This window comes from Aethalodelphis obliquidens, unplaced genomic scaffold, assembly GCF_003676395.1.
Source record: "Aethalodelphis obliquidens isolate GAN/ISIS:26980383/991018 unplaced genomic scaffold, ASM367639v1 scaffold11, whole genome shotgun sequence".
Taxonomy (NCBI): Eukaryota; Metazoa; Chordata; class Mammalia; order Artiodactyla; family Delphinidae; genus Aethalodelphis; species Aethalodelphis obliquidens.
The window spans coordinates 12,771,492-12,791,839 of NW_020837955.1; the positions used below are offsets into that span (position 1 = coordinate 12,771,492).

Below are 20,348 nucleotides of genomic sequence, written 5' to 3' on the forward strand. Positions count from 1 at the left end.
CAGTTGAAAATCTGAGCATAAATTTACACTTAGCCCTCCAAATCCAGGGTTCCACATCTGCAAACTGAACCAACACAGACTGTGTAGTACTATAGTACGTATTTAGTGAAAGAATCCACACAGTTCAAACCCACGTTGTTCAAGGGTCAACTGTTATTTGCTTTTTGGCTAAAAATGATACAGTGTTAAAATGTTTTCTCCACTATCTTATAAGACTCACATTCATATGCTAAATTACTATTTTAGTAAATAGTTTAGTTTTCTATTCAATTTACCATATAGTTAAAAGCTCAGCTCTAGAATCATGCTGACCCAAGGCAAGCTCTATCATTTATTAACTAGCTGTGAGGTTGGGAAAGTTACTTAATTTCTCAGTCTATTTCCTTTTTATGAGTAAAATCCTAATCTCATAGGTTGTTGTAATTAAGAAAGATAATTCAGATGAAGCGTTCAATGCCTGGTTAATTTTGCTTATTTTTATTTTATTTTTTAATCGTCTATTATTTGAATTAGGCAATTCTGTATTTTAAACGCAAATGAGGGCTCGAAATATTTCAAAATATTCTAACTGAAAATAAAATAAAATCCCCCAGTCTAGGAAAAAAAGAAATAAAAAATTCAAAATAACTCTGTATTTAATTCTATTTTTAAGCCCATACATCTATGTGAGGATTGTTTGTCATCCAACAGGTGTTGGAATGTCTACTGAAGCACAGTCAAATGTGTCCAGCAACAGTTCCCAAACTTTTTCTTTCATTCATTAATCTATTCAACAAATAATTATTAAACAACTACTTACTGGCTTGGCACTCTGCTGAGAGTATAAAGTGATTATTAAAATAAGTGTCTGTCACCAAGAAGGTTATAATCTTATGGCGGATAAGAAATGTAACAACTACAATATGTCCTACTAGTTAAAGATTGCATAGAGGTTTTGCCTCAATGTTTTTCTATTCTTTCCTGACAAATATTCCTGTTGATACATTGGATTAAACACTTGAATTACTCAGGGTGTGGTGCTTAGCCTCCTTTTCTTCTCACTCTACCCTCTAGAACAAGGAGGTCACACATGCAAGCAATAAGAGAGAAGTATCCTGACTTCCTGACAACACAAAGTTCCATGACCATCCACCTGGACTTTTATGGGAAAGGAAAACAAACTTGTAGTTCATTTAAGCCACTGTTATTTGGAACTGCTTGCTGGTCCCTGTACCTGAATCTTACCCTAACTGATACAATGATCCAACCAAATTCTCAATGATGAAAGGGAAAAAGCAACAAAGAAGGAAATACGGGTGTGTAACAAAGGCTGGAATTCACTAAAAATGCCCTAAGTATCTACTATATATATTAGGCACTTAGCTAGGAGCTTGTTAATTAAAAATGAATAAAACACTGCCTTTGTGTAAGTAAAACTATGAGAAAATGCATAGTAGCAAGAAAGTCAACAGCATTACTCTTTCTCCAAAATACTATGCCAAAAAAAACAATCATTATCTTTGCCAAGAAGATCCCCCTGGTATGTGTGGAGCAAGATATGGGAAATCTCTCTACCTTTCCCTCTATTTTGCCGTGAACTTGAAACTGCTCTAAAAAACAGCCTGAAGAAGAAAGATGTCCCTCTCTCCATATTTCCTATTTCTCTAGGATCTATACTCAAAACCTGCAAGTCATATGTGATTTCTTACTTGCACTTACCCTGGTATCTAACTAACTCATCATGTTCTAATAGAAAACACAACTTGTTTCAAGATTATGCATTTTATTTATTTAAATTATTTATTATTTATTTTTGGCTGCATGGGGTCTTTGCTGCTGCACGCGGGCTTCTCTAGTTGTGTTGAGTGGGGGCTACTCTTCGTTGCGGTGCATGGGCTTCTCACTGCGGTGGCTTCTCTTGCTGCGGAACACGGGCTCTAGGCGCACGGGATTCAGTAGTTGTGGCTCATGGTTCAGTAGCTCCATGGCATGTGGGATCTTCCCAGACCTGGGATTGAACCCATGTCCTCTGCACTGGCAGGCGGATTCTTAACCACTGCGCCACCAGGGAAGTCCCTATGCACTATAAAGTATGATTTCCAGTAATATACTGTGTTTTTATAAATGGGGAATACAGGGCTTCCCTGGTGGCACAGTGGTTTAGAGTCCGCCTGCCGATGCAGGGGACATGGGTTCGTGCCCCGATCTGGGAAGATCCCACATGCTGCGGAGCGGCTGGGCCCGTGAGCCATGGCCGCTGAACCTGCGTGTCCGGAGCCTGTGCTCCGCAAGGGGAGAGGCCACAACAGTGAGAGGCCCGCGTACCGCAAAAACAAAAATGAAAACAAAATAAATGGGGAATACAAATATTTAACTATTTATTTATATCCACTTTCTTCCGTCAACTATAGTTAATTTTTGAGGGCAGACACCATGCTTTAACCCACAGCACCCAGCCCAGTCCTATATAAATACTGGAAGACAATCAACAAATGAACCAGGGTTGAAAAAGTTTTGTTATGTGCTCCTTGAAAGACTTATACTTCACCGCAACTTGCAGTATAATACCTTCAAGTAACTCCAACTGCTGTGATGCTTTTTGGATTCAATATGGTCAATAACTATTAGAGATGAGAGCTAGTTTACAAGAAACTGAGGAAGTTTTAGGGATACACCAAGTGCTGGGGTTTGTAAACAGGGTTATAAAAATGCACACTACTACTATCTATAAGAATATTGTGAAGCAACCCACATGTTAAAGGCACTAGTGAAAAATTATTAAACCAATTATGGTTCTGAGATTTAACTATTAAAATGAAAAGAAATCCTTCGGATAAACAAATCTAAGATAGCTTTTTAGGGACTTCCCTGGTGGCGCAGTGGTTAAGAATCCGCCTGCTGATGCAAGGGACACAGGTTGGAGGCCTGGTCCAGGAAGATCCCACATGCCACGGAGCAACTAAGCCCATGTGCACAACTACTGAGCCTGTGCTCTAGAGCCCGAGAGCCACAACTACTGAAGCCCACGCACCTAGAGCCTGTGCTCCGCAACAAGAGAAGCCACTGCAAGGAGAAGCCCACACACCGCAACAAAGAGTAGCTCCCACTCACCCCAACTAGAGAAAGCCTGTGAGCAGCAACGAAGACCCAACGCAGCCAAAAATAAATTAAATTTTTAAAAAAACTTTTAAAATAGGTTGTCTTAATACAATACAGATGTACACTATCCAAAACATACAGATTTATGCAACATTCCTTCCCCTCCCATTTCAAACTGAGATCATTTGTTTCTGGGTCAATTTATCTATCAGTAGCTAAAAATGTGAAAAATGAGATAGGAATAAAAATCATCCTAGAGGAGGCGATCAAAATGGCAGAGAGACATGGAGCTCACCTCCTCCCACAAATACAACAAAAATACATCTACTCGTAGAACAATTCTCAGAGAATACCTACTGAAAGCTTGAAGATCCTATACAACCAGAGCTGAAAGAAAGATCCCCACATAACTGGGGAAGACAAAGGGAACAGGGAGAAGAAGAGGAATTGGGATGAGACCTACGCCCCTGGTAGGGAGCTGTGAAAAAGGAAAGGTCCCCTCACCCTGGGAACCTCCTTCACCAGCTGGGAGGTCTGCTGGGACAGATAGGGAGCTTCAGAGGCTCGGGAGAAGAGCATGGGAGCTGGTCTGCAGCCCTGCAGGGTAAAGGAAGACCAGTATAGACGGTCCCCGCCATGTCGCTGCACTTCCTAGCCAGAGACACGTGCCTGAAGTGCGCAGCAACTGGGTAGTGAAACTTGGGCTTCAGTGGACAGACCTGGGAAGAGGACTTGGCTTGGCTGCGTGGAGACAGCCTGAAGGGCCAGGAGTGTGGCTTGGGCCAAAACTGGGGGTGTGCACAGGACAGAGAGAGTTCTGCCACAGCAGGCTCATTATCAGCATGCTTGCAATGGGGCATAGCTCCGGCCACCGCGGGTTTTGCAAACTCTGTGGGTGCGCGCACGCGGAGGCAGGGCTGAAGTCTGAGCCAGTGACTGGAGCTCCCACAGTGCGCACACCTTCAGGAGGTTTTCCATCAGTGGCTTTGTAAGCATGCATACGTGCCTAAGGGACCTCCAAGCCCATTACCAGTGCTCCCACAGAGGAACCAGCCACTGAAGGCAGGGCCAACAACACTGATCTTTGTGGGCGCATGCACCAGGTGGCAGGCAGCATCACAGTTGCACGTTCCAGTAGACAGCTCCTGGGGAAGAATACACAGCAGCTCCTTTCCCAGAGAGAGTGCTCCAGTCCCACCTACCTCACACTGCAGCTTAGAACCTGACCTGGGTGGGGGCTTCTACTCCTACAACTGGGGAGCAGACCCTGCCCCTGACAGGGCTGTGACAACCACAGAGCAAAGAGGAGGCCCTACTCAACATCCAGTGCAGGCTCTGATCACACCACCACCAAACACACTGCCATCAAGGGGACAAGGGCCAACACACCCTGAGAAAAGATATGGCAAGAATCCTACCAAAAACAACCCTTGCACCAAGAATACTGGATTCCCACAGTCTACACAGGGTCGCTCTGACATAAAAACAGCCACAGTAGATAACTGTTTCTCCTAAATTCATAGAGTCAAAGAAATATAAGTAAAATGAAAAAACAAAGGAACTATTTCCAATTAAAAGAACAAGAGAAATCCCCTGAAAGAACAATGAAACAGACTTCTCCAGTCTACCCAACCCCAAGCTCAAAAAGGAGGTAATAAAAATGCTGAAGGAATTAAGAAAGACTATTGATAGAAATGCAGATCACCATAACAAGGAGCTAGAAACTATAAAGAGGAGCCAATCAAAATTAGACAACCCAACTGCCAAGATGAAAACCAAGCTAAAGGAAATAAATAGCAAACTAAATAAGGTAGAAGAATGAATAAGTGATCTGGAAGACAGAATAATGGAAATCACCCAATCAGAACAGCAGACAGAAAGACAAATGAAAGAAAAAAATGAAAGCAACATATGAGATTATGGGATAATATAAAGCATGCCAATCTATGCATAAAAGGAATCCCAGAAGAAGAAAGAGGAAAGGGAATCAAAAATTTATTCAAAGGAATTACGGCTGAAAACTTCCCAAACCTAAAGAAGGAAACAGATATCCAGATACAGGAAGCACAGAGGGTCCCAAACAGACCTACTCCAAGATATCATAATGAAAATGGCAAAAGTTAGAGAGGATTCTAAAGGCAGCAAGATAAAAACAAAGAGTCAGTTACAAGGGAACCGCCATAAGGGTATCAGTTGATTTCTCTACAGAAACTGTGCATGCCAGAAGGGAGTGGCAAGATACATTTAAAGTCCTGAAAGGGAAAAACCTGCAACCTATGATACCCTACTCAGCAAGATTATCATTAAACATGGAAGGAGAAAGAAAGAATTTCTCAAAGAAAAAAATAAAAGAATACAGCAACACTAAACCTACTCTATAAGAAATACTGAAAGGTGTTCTCTAAATAGAAAAGAAACAGGAATCTATAAGAAATGGAAAATCACAATAGAAAAAGTAAATATATAAAAAGATTGAAGACTACTTAAATTAGGCAGTACATAGATTAAAGAAACAATCAAAAAATTCTGTGAAAGCGATTATAATTACAATGAACAGCAAAAAGATAAACATGAAGATGAGAAACAGGACATCGAAACTACAAAATGTGGAGGAGGGGAGTAAGAAAATGTAGATCTTTTAGAAAGTGTTTGAGCTGTTATGACCACCAGTCTAAAGCAAGTAGATAGAGTTATGGGTTAACATACTTGAAAATCAGGGTAACCACAAATCAAAAACATACAACAGATTCACAAAAACCAAAATGAAAGGAACTCAAGCATAATACAAAAGAAAACCATCAAAGCACAAAAGGAAAAACAAAAAGAAGAAAGGAACAAAGAATACAAAATCAACAGGAAAACAAGGTTTAAAATGGCAATAAATACACTTATCAATAATTACTTTAAGTGTCAATGGACTAAAAACATCAATCAAAGGACACAGGGTGGCAGATTGGATAATAAAACAAGAACCTATAATATGCTGCCTACAGGAGACCCACTTTAGGGCTAAAGACACATATAGATTGAAAGTGAGGAGATGGAGAAAGATATTTCATGCAAATGGAAATGACAAGAAAGCGAGGGTAGCAATACTCATACCAGACTTTAAAACAAAGGCCATAAAGAAAGACGAAGAAGGACACTATATAATGATAAAAGGATCAATACAAGAAGAGGATATCACACTGGTTAACATATACACACACAGTACAGGAGCACCTAGATACATGAAACAAATACTAACAGACATAAAGGGAGAAACTGATGGGAATACAATAATAGTAGGAGACTTTTAACACCTCACTCACATCAATGGACAGATCTTCCAGACAGAACAGCAATAAGGCAACAGAGATCCCAAATGACACAACAGAACAGTTAGACTTAATTGAAATCTACAGGATACTACATCCAAATAAAGCAGAAAACACATACTTTTCAAGCACACATGGAACATTCTTTAGGACAGACCACATACTAGGACACAAAACAAGGCTCAACAAATTTAAGAGGATAGAAATTATTTCAAGCAGCTTTTCTGACCACAACCACATGAAACTAGAAATCAAAGAGAAACGAGGAAAAAAACTATTACATGGAGACTAAACAACATGCTACTAAAAACCAATGGGTCAACAATGAAATCAAAGAGGAAATAAAAAATATCTCGGGACAACAACAATGAAAGCACAACCATACAAAATCTATGGGATGCAGCAAAAGCAGTACTTAGAGGGAAGTTCATAGCGATACAGGCCTTCCTCAAAAAACAAGAAAACTCACAAATAAAAAACCTAACCTACCACCTAAAAGAACTAGAAAAAGAAGAGCAAATAAAACCTGAAGTCATCAGAATGAAGGAAATAATAAAGATCAGAGAAGAAATAAATAAAATAAAGATTAAAAAACAACAGAAAAATCAATAATAGCAAGAGCTGGTTTTTTGAACAGATAAACAAAATCAACAAACTTGTGGCCAGGCTCACCAAGAAGAAAAGAGAGAGGACCCAAATAAATAAAATAAGAAATGAAAGGGAGAAATAACAACTGACACTACAGAAATACAAAAAATCATAAGATATTATGAACAGTTATATGCCAACAAAATGGACTACCTAGGAGAAATGGACAAGTTTCTAGAAATAGCCTGTAAAAACGGAATCAAGAAGAAACAGATGATTTGAACAGATCTATCACTAGAAGTGAAATAGAATCTGTAATTTAAAAAATTCTCTGCAAACAGAAGTCCAGGACTGGATGGCTTCATTGAGGAATTGCACCAAACATAGTGAGAAGAACTCAGACTGATCCTTCTCAAACTCTCCCAAAAGATTGAAGAGGAGGGAACACTCCCAAAGCCATCCTATGAAGCCACCATCACCCTGACACCAAAACCAGACAAAGACACTAACAAAAAAGAAAATTACAGGTCAATATCTTTGATGAATATAGATGCAAAAATCCTCAACAAATATTAGCAAACCGAATCCAACAACCCATAAAAAGGATCATACACCATAATTAAGTTGGGTTCATTCCAGGGTCACACGAATAGTTCAACATATGCAAATCAATCAATCTGATATATCACATCAACAAAAGACAAAAACCACATGATCATCTCAATAGATAAAAAGCATTTGGTACAATTCAATATCCATTCATGATTAAAATCTCTCACCGAAGTGGGTATAGAGGGAACATATCTCAACATAATGAAAGCCATTTGTGACAAACACATAGCCAACATAATACTAAATGGTGAAAAGCTGAAAGCCTTCCTGCTAAAATCTGGAACAAGACAAGGATGTCCACTCTCACCACTTCTACTCAACATAGTACTGGAAGTCCTAGCCACAACAGTCAGATGAAAAAAATAAAAGGTATCCAAAATGGAAGGGAAAAGGTAAAATTGTCATTATGTGCAGATGACATGATACCCTATATAGAAAACCCTAAAGATTCTGCACAAAAACTACTAAAACTGATATATGAATTCAGCAAGGTAGCAGAATACAACATTAATATACAGAAATTTGCTGTATTTCTTCATACTAACAATGAAATATCAGAAAGAGAAAGTAAAATAAATTCCCATTTAAAATCGCATCCAAAAAAAAAGAAAAATATCTAGGAATAAACCTAATCAAGGAGGTGAAAGACTTATATGCTGAGAACTATAAAACACTGATAAATGAAACAGAAGATGATTCAATGAAATTGGAGGATAGACCATGCTCTTGCACTGGAAGACTTAATATAGTTAAAATGGCCATACCACCCAAAGCAATCTACAGATTAATGTGATCCATATCAAATAACCCATGACATTTTTCACAGAACTAGAATAAATAATCCTTAAATTTATATGCAATCACAAAAGACCCAGAATTGCTAAAGTAATGCTGAGGAAAAAGAACAAAGCTGGAGGCATAACCCTTCCAGACTTCAGACAATACTATAAAGCCACAGCAATCAAAACTGCATGGTTCTGGCACAAAACAGACATACAGGTCAATGGAATAGAATAGAGCGCCCAGAGATAAACCCACACACTATGGTCAATTAACCTTCGACAAAGGAGGCAAAAATATACAATGGAGAAAAGACAGTCTCTTTAACAAGTGGTATTGGGAAAGCTGGACAGCCACATGTAAATCAATGAAGTTAGAACACACTCTAACACCACACACAAAAATAAACTAAAAATGGCTTAAAGTCTTTAATATAAGACATGACACCATAAAACTCCTTGAAGAGAACATAGGCAAAACATTCTCTGACATAAATCGTAGCAATATTTTCTTAGGTCAGTCTCACAAGGCAAAAGAAATAAAAGCAAAAATAAACAAATGGGACCTAATTAAACTTAAAAGCTTTTGCAGAGCAAAGGAAACCATAAACAAAATGAAAAGACAACCTATGGAATGGGAGAAAATATTTGCAAATGATGAGACCAACAAGGGCTTAATTTCCAAAATATACAAACAGCTCACACAGCTCAATATAAAAAAAACCCAAAAAACTCAATCAAAAAATGGGCAGAAGACCTAAATAGACATTTCTCTAAAGTAGACATCCGGATGGCCAACAAGCATATGAAAAGATGCTCAACACTGCTAGTTATTAGAGAACTGCAAATCAAAACTACAATGAGGTATCACCTCACACCAGTCAGAATGGCTATTATCAAAAAGTATACAAATAATAAATGCTGGAGAGGTTGTGGAGAAAAGGGAACCCTCCTACACTGTTGTTGGGAATGTAAATTGGTGCAGTCACTGTGGAAAAACAGTATGGAGTATGGAGGTTCCTCAAAAAACTAAAAATAAAGTTACTATATGATCCAGCAATCCCACCCCTGGGCATGTATCTGGAAAAGACGAAAACTCTAATTCAAAAAGATACACACACCCTAACGTTCATAGCAGCACTATTTACAATAGCCAAGACATGGAAGCAACCTAAGTGTCCATCGACAGATGAATGGATAAAAAAGATGTGATATATATATACAATGGACTATTATTTAGCCACAAAAAAGAATGAAATAATGCCATCTGCAGCAACATCGATGGACCCAGAAAAGATCATACTAAGTAAAACAGAGAAAGACAAGTATATGATATCACTTATAGGTGGATATCTAAAAATAGTACAAATGAACTTATTTATAAAACAGAAACAGACTCACAGACACAGAAAACAAATGTATGGTTACCAAAGGGGAATATGGGAGGGAGGGATAAATTATGAGTATGAGATTACAAATACACACTACCATATATAATATAAACAACAAGGATTTACTGGATAGCACAGGGAACTATATTTAATATCTTGTAATAACCTATGATGGAAAAGCATCAAAAAAAAGGAAAAAATATATATAACCAAATCACTTTGCTATACACCTGAAACACACAATATTGTAAATCAACTCTACTTCCATTTTTTAAAAATCACTTTAACATTAACTAAAATAGGACTTCCCTGGTGGCACAGTGGTTAAGAATCCGCCTGCCAATGCAGGGGACATGGGTTCGATCCCTAGTCCAGGAAGATGCCACATGCTGCGGAGCAACTAAGCCCGTGCGCCACAACTACTGAGCCTGCGCTCTACAGCCTGTGCGCCACAACTACCGAGCCCACATGCCACAACTACTGAAGCCCGCGCGCCCTAGAGCTTGCGCACCACAACTACTGAGGCCACACACTGTAACTACTGAAGCCCATGTGCTCTAGGGCCCATGTGCCGCAACTACTGAGCCTGCGTGCTGCAACTACTGAAGCCCGTGCGCCTAGAGCCCATGCTCTGCAACAAGAGAAGCCACCACAATGAGAGGCCTGTGCACTGCAACGAAGAGTAGCCCCCGCTCGCCACAACTAGAGAAAACCTGCATGCAGCATCAAAGACCCAATGCAGCCAAAAATAAATAAAATTAATTTAAAAAAAATTAAAGTAAGATGTAAAGCGGGAAGGGAAATTTGCCATTACTAATTGGCACTGATAAGAGCTATTTTTACTAGAATAGACATTTACATAACAGAAGATGTGCATCTGCCTCTTTATATGGTAATCCATTTGAAAAAAAAAGCCTATCAATTTCAAACATCATTTGTGAAAGAAGACATCATTCAAAGTGTCAAATCATAATCACTAGAGGCTCTGGATTAGAGTCAGGATAAAACAAGATTCAGTAGCCACCTGTGTTTCATTTTAGACTTTTCATGTCTCAGCTCACAAAGAGTCACCCTTGACTTCAGGGCCCTTTGTAAATTCCACAGCTATCGAGTTTAAATGGTCCAACTGATACTTCATAGATGGAGGACAACTTAGAATTGAATTATTCTTAAAAGAATAATACAGGGCACAATAGTATATTAAAAAGTAATACTATACGTGAATAAGAACCTTCTTCTATAAGTATCTGGAAGGCATACCTTATTTTCTTTGTATCTGGTGAGATCTGCTACGCAGTATTCCTTGAATAATTTATCATAGTATTTCTTTGCAAGTCTCTTCTCCCTAGATTCATTAAAAATATATAAATCTTACATATTTAGAAATTCAACCATTGTTTGCTACTTGGAGGCAATGTCAAATAAATAACGCATATGATATAAACATTAATGTTTTAAAAGAGGTCATTACTTACATGTGCATAGAATATCTGAATATTAACTATTAATAGTGGGTCTCTAGGGAGGGAAGCTGGAAGACTAATAGTCAAAGATGAGAAGGAGACTGACTCTTCACTTTTTACCCTCTGTAATGTTTGAATTTTTAAAACCATTTTCAGGTTTTACGTTTTCCCAAAATATTTTTAAAATTTAAAAAGAAGCGTACTACTAGACAACAAATAATACTGTAAAAATTTTATAAATTATTTTTTAAAGACAAAGTCAAGCAATAAGAAGTCAGTTAAAATTGTAAAAAATTACCAAAAGAATCAAACCAGATTCAATAATCTGAGGCACGGTTTTATGTTCTCGATTCAGAACTGCTCCATGCAGGGGCCAAATGCTTTGGACAGGTGACAAAACAAGAAAACACTCAGGGAGCAGGAGAGATAGGACTATAGCATTTGATGCATTATGTCTCACACGGGTACAATTACCAATTCATGTCCATTTCATCCTCCTCATTCCATAGGAATCTGTGATTTTCTCGTATAATATCCATGTCTATCTTGTCATTTTCCCTGAAATAAAACAATTTTAAATTCAATATGAAAACAAAATTAGTCAAACTTAAGTTAAACAGTGTGTGAGATTTTTGAGCACCTGAGTAAAAATAAGATACACAAAGATAGTTTTATATGTACGTATGTATGTATATTTATAAAAAGTATTTCAGTATTTTCAAAAGGCAGTTATAAAGAGTGCTGCTACAGAAACAAATGGATAAGGAATCCACCCATCTCTAGAGCTGGTTCAATTATATAAAGGGTGCTAAATTACCAAAACTAGGATGAGAAATCTGAATGAACACTAAATGGATAAGGAAGATGAATGAAAATAAGTTTCAGAATCTAAAATAACACCATCCTATTGTGATCTAATTTTAAAAATATATAAAAAATTTTTTCACACCTCATTTTACTACATCTTCCTAGGAAGACTGAGTAAGGAAGAGAACTGAAGGAGATGATTTTTCAAGATGGTAACAGATTGGGGACAGAAGAAGGGATTGTTGAGAAATACAGGCTAAATTCAGAGGAGAGTTAAGTTTGGGGCTGATGAGCTGGTATGAAGTTTTTTAGGGCACTATCAACTCGGAAAATCGTTAAGTAAAGAGAAAAAAACCCACACAAAACCAAGAGGCTCTGACAGAAGAGCTTCAGATATAAGAAGGAATTTCATGTGTGGGAAATATTAGAGTGAGGTCTCTTGTTTGTCCTATCTTTTAAAAAGCAATCCCAAACCTGAGGTCTAAAGAGTTCATTATTTCAAAGATCCTTGTGGGGGGAAAAAAAAAAATCACTGCATAATCAGGCACGTGAGTATTCCTCACACAATCCTGTTATTGCCAGAATCAGCAGGCTGCCTGAGGCCTGTTGCCAGAGAAATGGGGTTCATGATGAGTTGCTTAGCTAGAAGCTTCGAATGGCCTCTCCACCTTATAACAACAAAACTGGAATGGAAAGCAGGAGAACATGACAGAATCAGAAGATATAGTAGCTGTGAGTCTTCAAAGATACCCATACCTACCTCCCATTATGTAAAATAAACTTTAGGACACTTACCCCAATCGCCTGAAGTCTTCTTTTTTGCCACCATAGTATAAAATATAGTCATTTACAAACTTTGTATGCCTTTGATACTGAAATGCAAAAAATTAAGGATTTTATTTGTTCAGTAGTTGGGTGTCAATGACAAATTAGTGAGTAGGGAAAAAAAACATAGTATGAGTCTATTTAGTTTTTTAAAAATATACAAATATATACTATACATGCTTATAAATTAAAAAAAGATCTAAAAGGGTAAATATTAAACTGTTAAGAGTGAACACAGTACAGTAGAGGGGCTTTCACTTCCTACTGAATACTCTATATTGTTTTGAACATTTTCAAGCAATAACTCTCTGGAGAGAAGGACAGCCTCCTATATACAGCCTCACACCACCACTCATTTTATAGTTTCAAATTATAGTTTCCTATAACTATATATTATAGTTATTCCTATAACTATAAATTATAGTTTCCTATAACTATAACAAATTATAGTTTCCAAAGTTAAAGGTGAGGAGTAGAATTTTTCTTCATTATAAAATATAATTTAGCTTTTTCAGTAACAATAAAGCCTCCAAAATAGAAGATGCAACTTTTATTATATTAAATCCTAACATGAGGCTTTCAAAAAGAAGTAAATATAAGAGATCACATGAAGCTACAGTCATGTTTTCAGTGCAATACAATGAGACACATGAGCATTTTACTTGTTTTAAAAAGCTCCATGGTACTCTCTCTAGAGCGGAACACACACATAACAGAACTGACATAATATTGTCTGTGACTACAGCCTATTATATTAAAGACAAACAGTTATTTAATTGATCACAATGTGTTTGAGCAGAATAGTGAATCAAAACATAATTCTGAAACGAGCAAGAAAGCAATTAACATTTCAGAAAAGAAAAAAGAGAAAAGCCAGATACCCAGAGATCTGGATTCTAGCTCTTGGTCTACCACAAACTGGTCATGTGACACTGGCAAGTCACTTAAATCTTTCAAGAGCTCAAGTCAGCAAACTTTTCGTGTAAATAGTAAATATGCAGGCCATACGGTCTGTTAAAACTACTCGCCTCTGCCACTTTAGCATGGAAGTAGGCACAGATAACACCTAAATGAATGAGCACAGCTGTGTTCCAATAAAACTTTTATTTACAAAAGCAGGTGATAGGTGGGACTTTGCTTCCTGGAAGATGCAGCAAAGATGTACAGTTGATCCCTGAACAGGGTGGATAGAACACCCACCCTCCTCATTGTCCAAAACCTGCACATAATGTATAATCAGCCCTCTGCATCTGTAGATTCAACCAACTGCAGATCATTAGTACTACAGTAAAATAAATACCCATATTTACACAAGTAATATAGTAAAATAAAAATCCTTGTATAAGTGGACCCTCACAGTTCAAACCCTGTGTTGTTCAAGGGTCAACTGCACTTCTCCCTATTCCTCCCACTGAGAACTAAAAACCTTGGAAATTATATATAAAACAAACATAAGAAGACTCTGAAAGGTAGAGAGAAGAAGGCAGACCAGCTACGGACCTCAGGACCCATGGTATGACATGGTGCTGAGTTCCCCACGTTTTCTTTTTGCTTAATAAATGCCAGACTTGGAGGTGAAGAAGCTGGATAGCTGGAAATACCAACAAGCACAGACAAAAGAAGTGCCAACAAAAGTCTGTTCCCTGTAACAAAATAATCAGGAGAGAGGCAGCCTAACAGGAAAGATAACTTTTAGGCAGTAACTACTCTATTCCAGCCAAACACTCCAGAAAATCTATGGCCCCACCTCCAGCCATGCAAGAAAAGGGGATCTAGACTTTCACCCTCACCAGGCTGTAACTAGATGCCCCAACACCCCCAACTGAGTGGTGTGATAGAAGGAGGAGCAGATGTTGAAATACTAAAGGAGCAGTGGCAGATGAGATCCATGGGAAAGCTAAGCTATTGGGTTAGGAGATAAGAGGAATAAATAAATTGGTGACAAGAGAACTTCTATAACTTAAAGAAAAGGATCAGGAACAATAAAGTGAAAGTGGTGACTACAGGATAGTGGGTATATCTAATTGACATCGTCTCCTTCTCCTTATCCTGACTGCAGTAATAAATACCCAGAAATACTTTCACTCTCCAATATTCCCAACAGTAATATGGATGGCCAGTGGTAGCGGCTTGTGTAATAAGCCACAGTCTTACCAAAAAGTTAAGCTGAGAGATGGCTATCACAGGGAAACAAGGTATAACTTAAAGACAGCCCCAATTCATGCCTGAAAGCTGAAGCCACAGTAGGCCTGAGACAGTCCACAAACAGACCTATTATTTTTTTTTCATTTTTATTTTTTCTAACATCTTTATTGGAATATAATTGCTTTACAATGCTGTGTTAGTTTCTCCTGTATAACAAAGTGAATAAGCTATATGTATACATATATCCCCATATCTCTTCCCTCTTGCATCTCCCTCCCGCCCTCCCTAACCCACTCCTCTAGGTGGTCACAAAGCCCCGAGCTGATCTCCCTGGGCTGAGGCTGCTTCCCACTAGCTACCTATTTTACACTTGGTAGTGTATATTTGTCCATGACACTCTCTCACTTCGTTCCAGCTTACCCTTCCCCCTCCTCGTGTCCTCAAGTCTATTCTCTAGTCTGTGTCTTTATTCCTGTCCTGCCCCTACATTCATCAGAACCTTTTTTTTTTAGATTCCATATATATGTGTTAGCATACAGTATTTTTCTCTTTCTTACTTCACTCTGGATGACAGACTCTAGGTCCATCCACCTCACTACAAAGAACTCAATTTCATTTCTTTTTATGGCTGAGTAATATTCCATTGTATATATGGGACACATCTTCTTTATCCATTCATCTGTCAATGGACACTTAGGTTGCTTCCATGTCCTGGCTATTGTAAATAGTGCTGCAATGAACATTGTGGTACATGACTTTTTGAATTATGGTTTTCTCAGGGCATATGCCCAGTAGTGGGATTGCTGGGTCATATGGTAATTCTATTTTTAGTTTTTTAAGGAACCTCCATGGTGGCTGTATTAATTTACATTCCCACCAACAGTGCAAGAGGGTTCCCTTTTCTCCACACTCTCTCCAGCATTTATTGTCTGTAGATTTTTTGATGATGGCCATTCTGACCAGTGCGAGGTGATACCTCATTGTGGTTTTGATTTGCATTTCTCTAATGATCAAACAGACCTATTATTAAACACAGTTTTACAAAGACATTAAATAGCCAAGAACCAGGTAGGAAAAGAGTAAGAGTTAAAATGAGACTGAAGATAATAGTATAAAAATGAGAAATATTGACAGCTTGACAAAAATGGATTGGAAAAAATATCTGCAAGTACATGGACTTTGTAAACCTATTTATAGAAGATTAGTAATATGTTTTTTATTATTTTTTGCCTCTAAATCTTTCTTGTATATTAGTAAAAGAGAATTGTACTCAGAAGTATATATGGCAAAATTCCATATGAATAAACACTTATCTTTAAATATAAAATTTATGTCTATCTGACTTCACAAGATTTTATGAAATAAAATAGATTTAAAAAGTTGTATTAGTCACAAAATCTAGAAATATAAAAGGATACAGCATCCATAGCTATGAGATGAAACCTTCTATTTCTTGCTTCTTCCCTGTTAAGAAAAATTTTATTTCAAGCAAATTCAAATGTCTATATTTAATTAATATAATCAAATCACCAACATCTCGAACCAAAAAAAAGTAATGTACATTGAAGTACCATACCTATCCAGCAATTCTGCTGCAACTTGCTTATGGACCACCTTTCCATGTTTTTCTTTCTGAAATGGCTTTTTGAGCAGTAAATCATCTTCAACTGTCCTGGTTTGTTAAGAAGAAAAATTATTAGAAGAGTTCATTTTTCTCAGTGTTTCCTATTTCTTTATTATTTTCATAATTGGAACACGTTTTAAAGAATTCAACTCTTAAAGACTCACTGATCTTCAATGAGATATTTTACATCTCCTTTAACAGCTTAATTAATATCTTGACTTTATTTAATACCTATAAAATGGAGAAGACGAGACTAACAAATGCATGGGTTCTGGTGTCACACCACCTGGGGTCCTTGGTTCAAATTTTGGCTCTGTCATTCATTATCTTTATCTTAAATTACTTAATCTTTTTGTGCCACAATTTCCTTGTTTGCAAAGTAGAGATAACAAAGCTTTCAGTAACTGATAACGGAAAAAGAAGGGCTGATTATAGATGATATAGACTTTAGGTGATCAGCCCTAGTTACTTAAATAGATATAATCCTAGAGCACACAAGACTATCCAACTAGATTGGCTCAAATTCTATTCTTACAAAGTAATATTTTTGAATGAAAAACCTTGAAAATGTAAAGCATTTTAATTTCATTTTATTACATAAAAATGTAATTCATTATATAATTATTTCTATTCTTTTGGTTATCCATGAAGACTGAGTACCCAACAAAAATGTTCAACCCCAATTGGTATGCTTATATATTGTTTTCAGTGTCAAATAATAAACCAATTTTTATAAGTTTGGTTAATATGAATCAGTCAACCACTCCTAAGTTAATGGATAAAATCAAGTTTCTAAGCACTGAAGGCTGAAAACAATGCCCCTCCCTAAACACAGCTACTCCACCAAAATCTGGCCTCCTTTGTAAGGTTCAGGCTTTATCTGCTAAGAGTTCTTACCTCTTCCATTAAATAAAGACTTCCATGAACTCCTTCCTCTGGCCACTTAGTCTGCTCATTCACAAAATCCTAAGAATTGTGCTGCATCACAATCTCATCCTCCACAGTATCCTCATTTTGCAGTCAAGTACTAGCAAAGGGACAACCAACCAAGCCCCTTCTTAGCTATGACAGTTGCAAGTAGAGTCCTTGACAGTTGAATGAAAAATAGATGCAACAGAGAAATCTAAGAACTTTAACTGATTTCCTTTTTTTCCTTATGCGTCCCTTTCCATAAATCCCTTCACAGCATAAACATTACTTTCTTATCTTTTACATAACTGTTCTCAAATTTTTGAGTCAATCATTATAGTTTAATAAACAAAAATTCATTCAGTAGAGCATCGCTGTCTTCACATGTAAACACAATGCCAAAACTTTAAATATTATTTATACCTCATCTCAATTTAGAAAGGATCGGAAGCAGAGATCAATAAAAAATTACTTACTTTTTTTTCCTTTTGCTAGATTCTCCACAGTGTTCATCATCACTAAAATCAGAGTCATAGCCTCCATGACCATGCATCTGTAAAGGAGTATAGTCAGGAGTATAAATTGCCCACAGTTCAGGAAACAGAATAGTTCAAAAATAAGTTATCTTTAAAAGCCACAATAGTTTTAAAGGATTGTGCTGGGCATATCAGGGGTTATCTAGCCATCTAAAACTTTCAATTACTTTGAAGTAACAAACTTACCCTTCAGAAAATGAATCAATGTTTTTCACTTTAATTACCAACAAGGGAGATTACTCTTTGACCTTTCCATGTAAAACCAGGTCTAGAAGCTGCCATGTCACTGCATACAAGGTTCAGCAATGCTTTACTTTTATTTGATTCAGAGTAATAATGGTTGCTGGTATTTATCAACTTTGTTCCAGACATTATGCTAGGTTCTTTACAAACACTGCTTCTAATTCTGCAAGTTAGGAACTACTACCTTCATTTTAGAGATAAAGAAATCAAGGACAAAGTTAAGTAAATCAATTATACAGAGCAAATATGTGGTTAAGCAGATCTACTTGATTCTTAAGCCCATGATCTCAACTACTACAAACTGACTCTCTGGAATATGCTAACATTTTGATTACTGTATTCCATTAGACTTAATGGATTTGTGAACAGTACGATCAACTGATAAAAATTTTCCTATCTTCTTTCAAGATTTCCTTTTTCTTTGAAACAGTTTCTTCAAGGTAAACCACCTTGTCTTTTGTTCTAGATAACTTTATCTTGTTTCTATTCATTTTTAAATCAAAATTCTTAGAAATACTGAAAGATCTCAATTGTCACTCAGTTGTGTTAGAAAGCAGCTCCTGGTTTCAGCATTACATAGAATTTGGGATATACATTAATGGCGGATGGATGGATTATTTGACTATATCTGCTAAATAAGGTGGCTACATCAAACAATCTTTAAATCCTATGAGTCTGTGATCTTCATAATTCCATTTTCAAACTTACGTGTATGGGTGCATATCTCTCTTCCCTGCCCCACAGAATTCGAGAGAGGCGGGCCCCAGCCAAGGTTGAGGCGAAGGTTTAGGCCACTTTCAACTCTACTCTCACTAAGTCACACCTGAATCGCACACCTTTTTATCATGTCAACTCCTTGCTTCCGCTGTTTTATCACATCTGTTCAAACCATACCAGCCTCTCACACCTTGTCTTATGTCCTCACTTTCTTCACATTCTGATGGGGGACAACCACTGTGGGGAGCTTAGAGATAAGTTCTGGGGTCAGCCTGACAGAATGCAAACGCTGGCTCTGCACGTTTCATGTCTTTCTTTGGGCATGCTCCTTAACCTCTAGGAGCCTGTTTCCCCCTCCATAAAGGGAGGCTAATGAAAGAAAGTACCGGTCTCACAGAACTGGGCATTAAATGAGTTACCGCGTATAAAGGGTTTTAGAACAACGTCTGGTACAGTACAACCCTCCCAATTTTAACTACTATTACCGTCATGATGTTCCTACACCCTGGGACACCACCTCCTACCCTTGTGCCCCCCGTCTCGTTTTTTTCTCGTCCATCCCATACCCATCTGAATTCAGTAGTTGCATTAAAAAGTTCTCACTCACTTCAGGCTACGAATCAACTGACAGGAACCAAGAGAAATTCGAGAAGGGAGACGCGGGGTGTCTTCTGAATCTGCCATCAAAAAAAAAAACAAAAATCAACTAGTAGCATATGAGAAACAAGTTTCGAGATCTTTCTCCCCGACCCCAAGCACTCAAGGCCCTTCTCACACACCCCTTCCCCTCCTCTGCCAAGTGCTCCCGCTGAGTCGTTGTTCCCTCCTCTGCCCGCGTCTGCAGCGACGACCCACGGCCTGAGTGAGCTGCTGCGGCACCAGACCCGTCGCCCCGGCTGCGTAGCCTAACCACAGTCGCCGCCACTGCCAGAGCCACAACGGCCGCCGCCGCCCGCTCCCCGCCTCTCCCTACGGGTCCCAGCTCTGCGCTGCTTCCGGTCCGGCTCGGCCGCGCGTCTCACTTAAACGACACCGTTCCCGGGCGCGCCGACTTTGTGTTACAGCCAAAACAGCCCCGGGAAACGAAGGCCGCGGGAGAACAGGGCCGGAAGGGAAGGTGGAGGCTCCCAGCTTTACCAAAGTCGCCGCGCTCGGTTTTTTCCTGGGCCTTCTTCCATTACCCTCTGGGAAGCCCAACATTTAATCTCGTGTGGCACAGCTCATACTAAGCCCACGCCCCTCGTTTGAAATTTTATTTCGTTTTAGAAAAAACCCTGCCTGGATATCACTTGCCGTCCTCTTTCTAGTAACCTT

At 38.1% G+C, this 20,348-nt stretch overlaps 1 protein-coding gene across 2 annotated transcripts in view; it reads right to left on the reverse strand.

Annotated features, from left to right (window-relative positions):
• Positions 1–20,044, reverse strand: part of LOC113623221 (protein FRA10AC1) — a 39,924-nt gene extending 19,880 nt beyond the window's left edge. The window contains exons 1-8 of one of the 2 annotated variants that reach the window (XM_027112087.1): positions 19,945–20,044; positions 19,642–19,711; positions 18,015–18,091; positions 16,582–16,677; positions 16,424–16,469; positions 12,831–12,907; positions 11,703–11,786; positions 11,026–11,110 (exon numbers count right to left, since the gene is read on the reverse strand). In XM_027112087.1, coding sequence (XP_026967888.1) covers positions 11,026–11,110; positions 11,703–11,786; positions 12,831–12,907; positions 16,424–16,469; positions 16,582–16,677; positions 18,015–18,091 — 465 coding nt within the window. In that variant the 5' untranslated portion in view covers positions 19,642–19,711; positions 19,945–20,044. The other variant, XM_027112088.1, reaches the window with a different exon arrangement.
• Between the last annotated feature and the right edge of the window lie 304 nt (positions 20,045–20,348).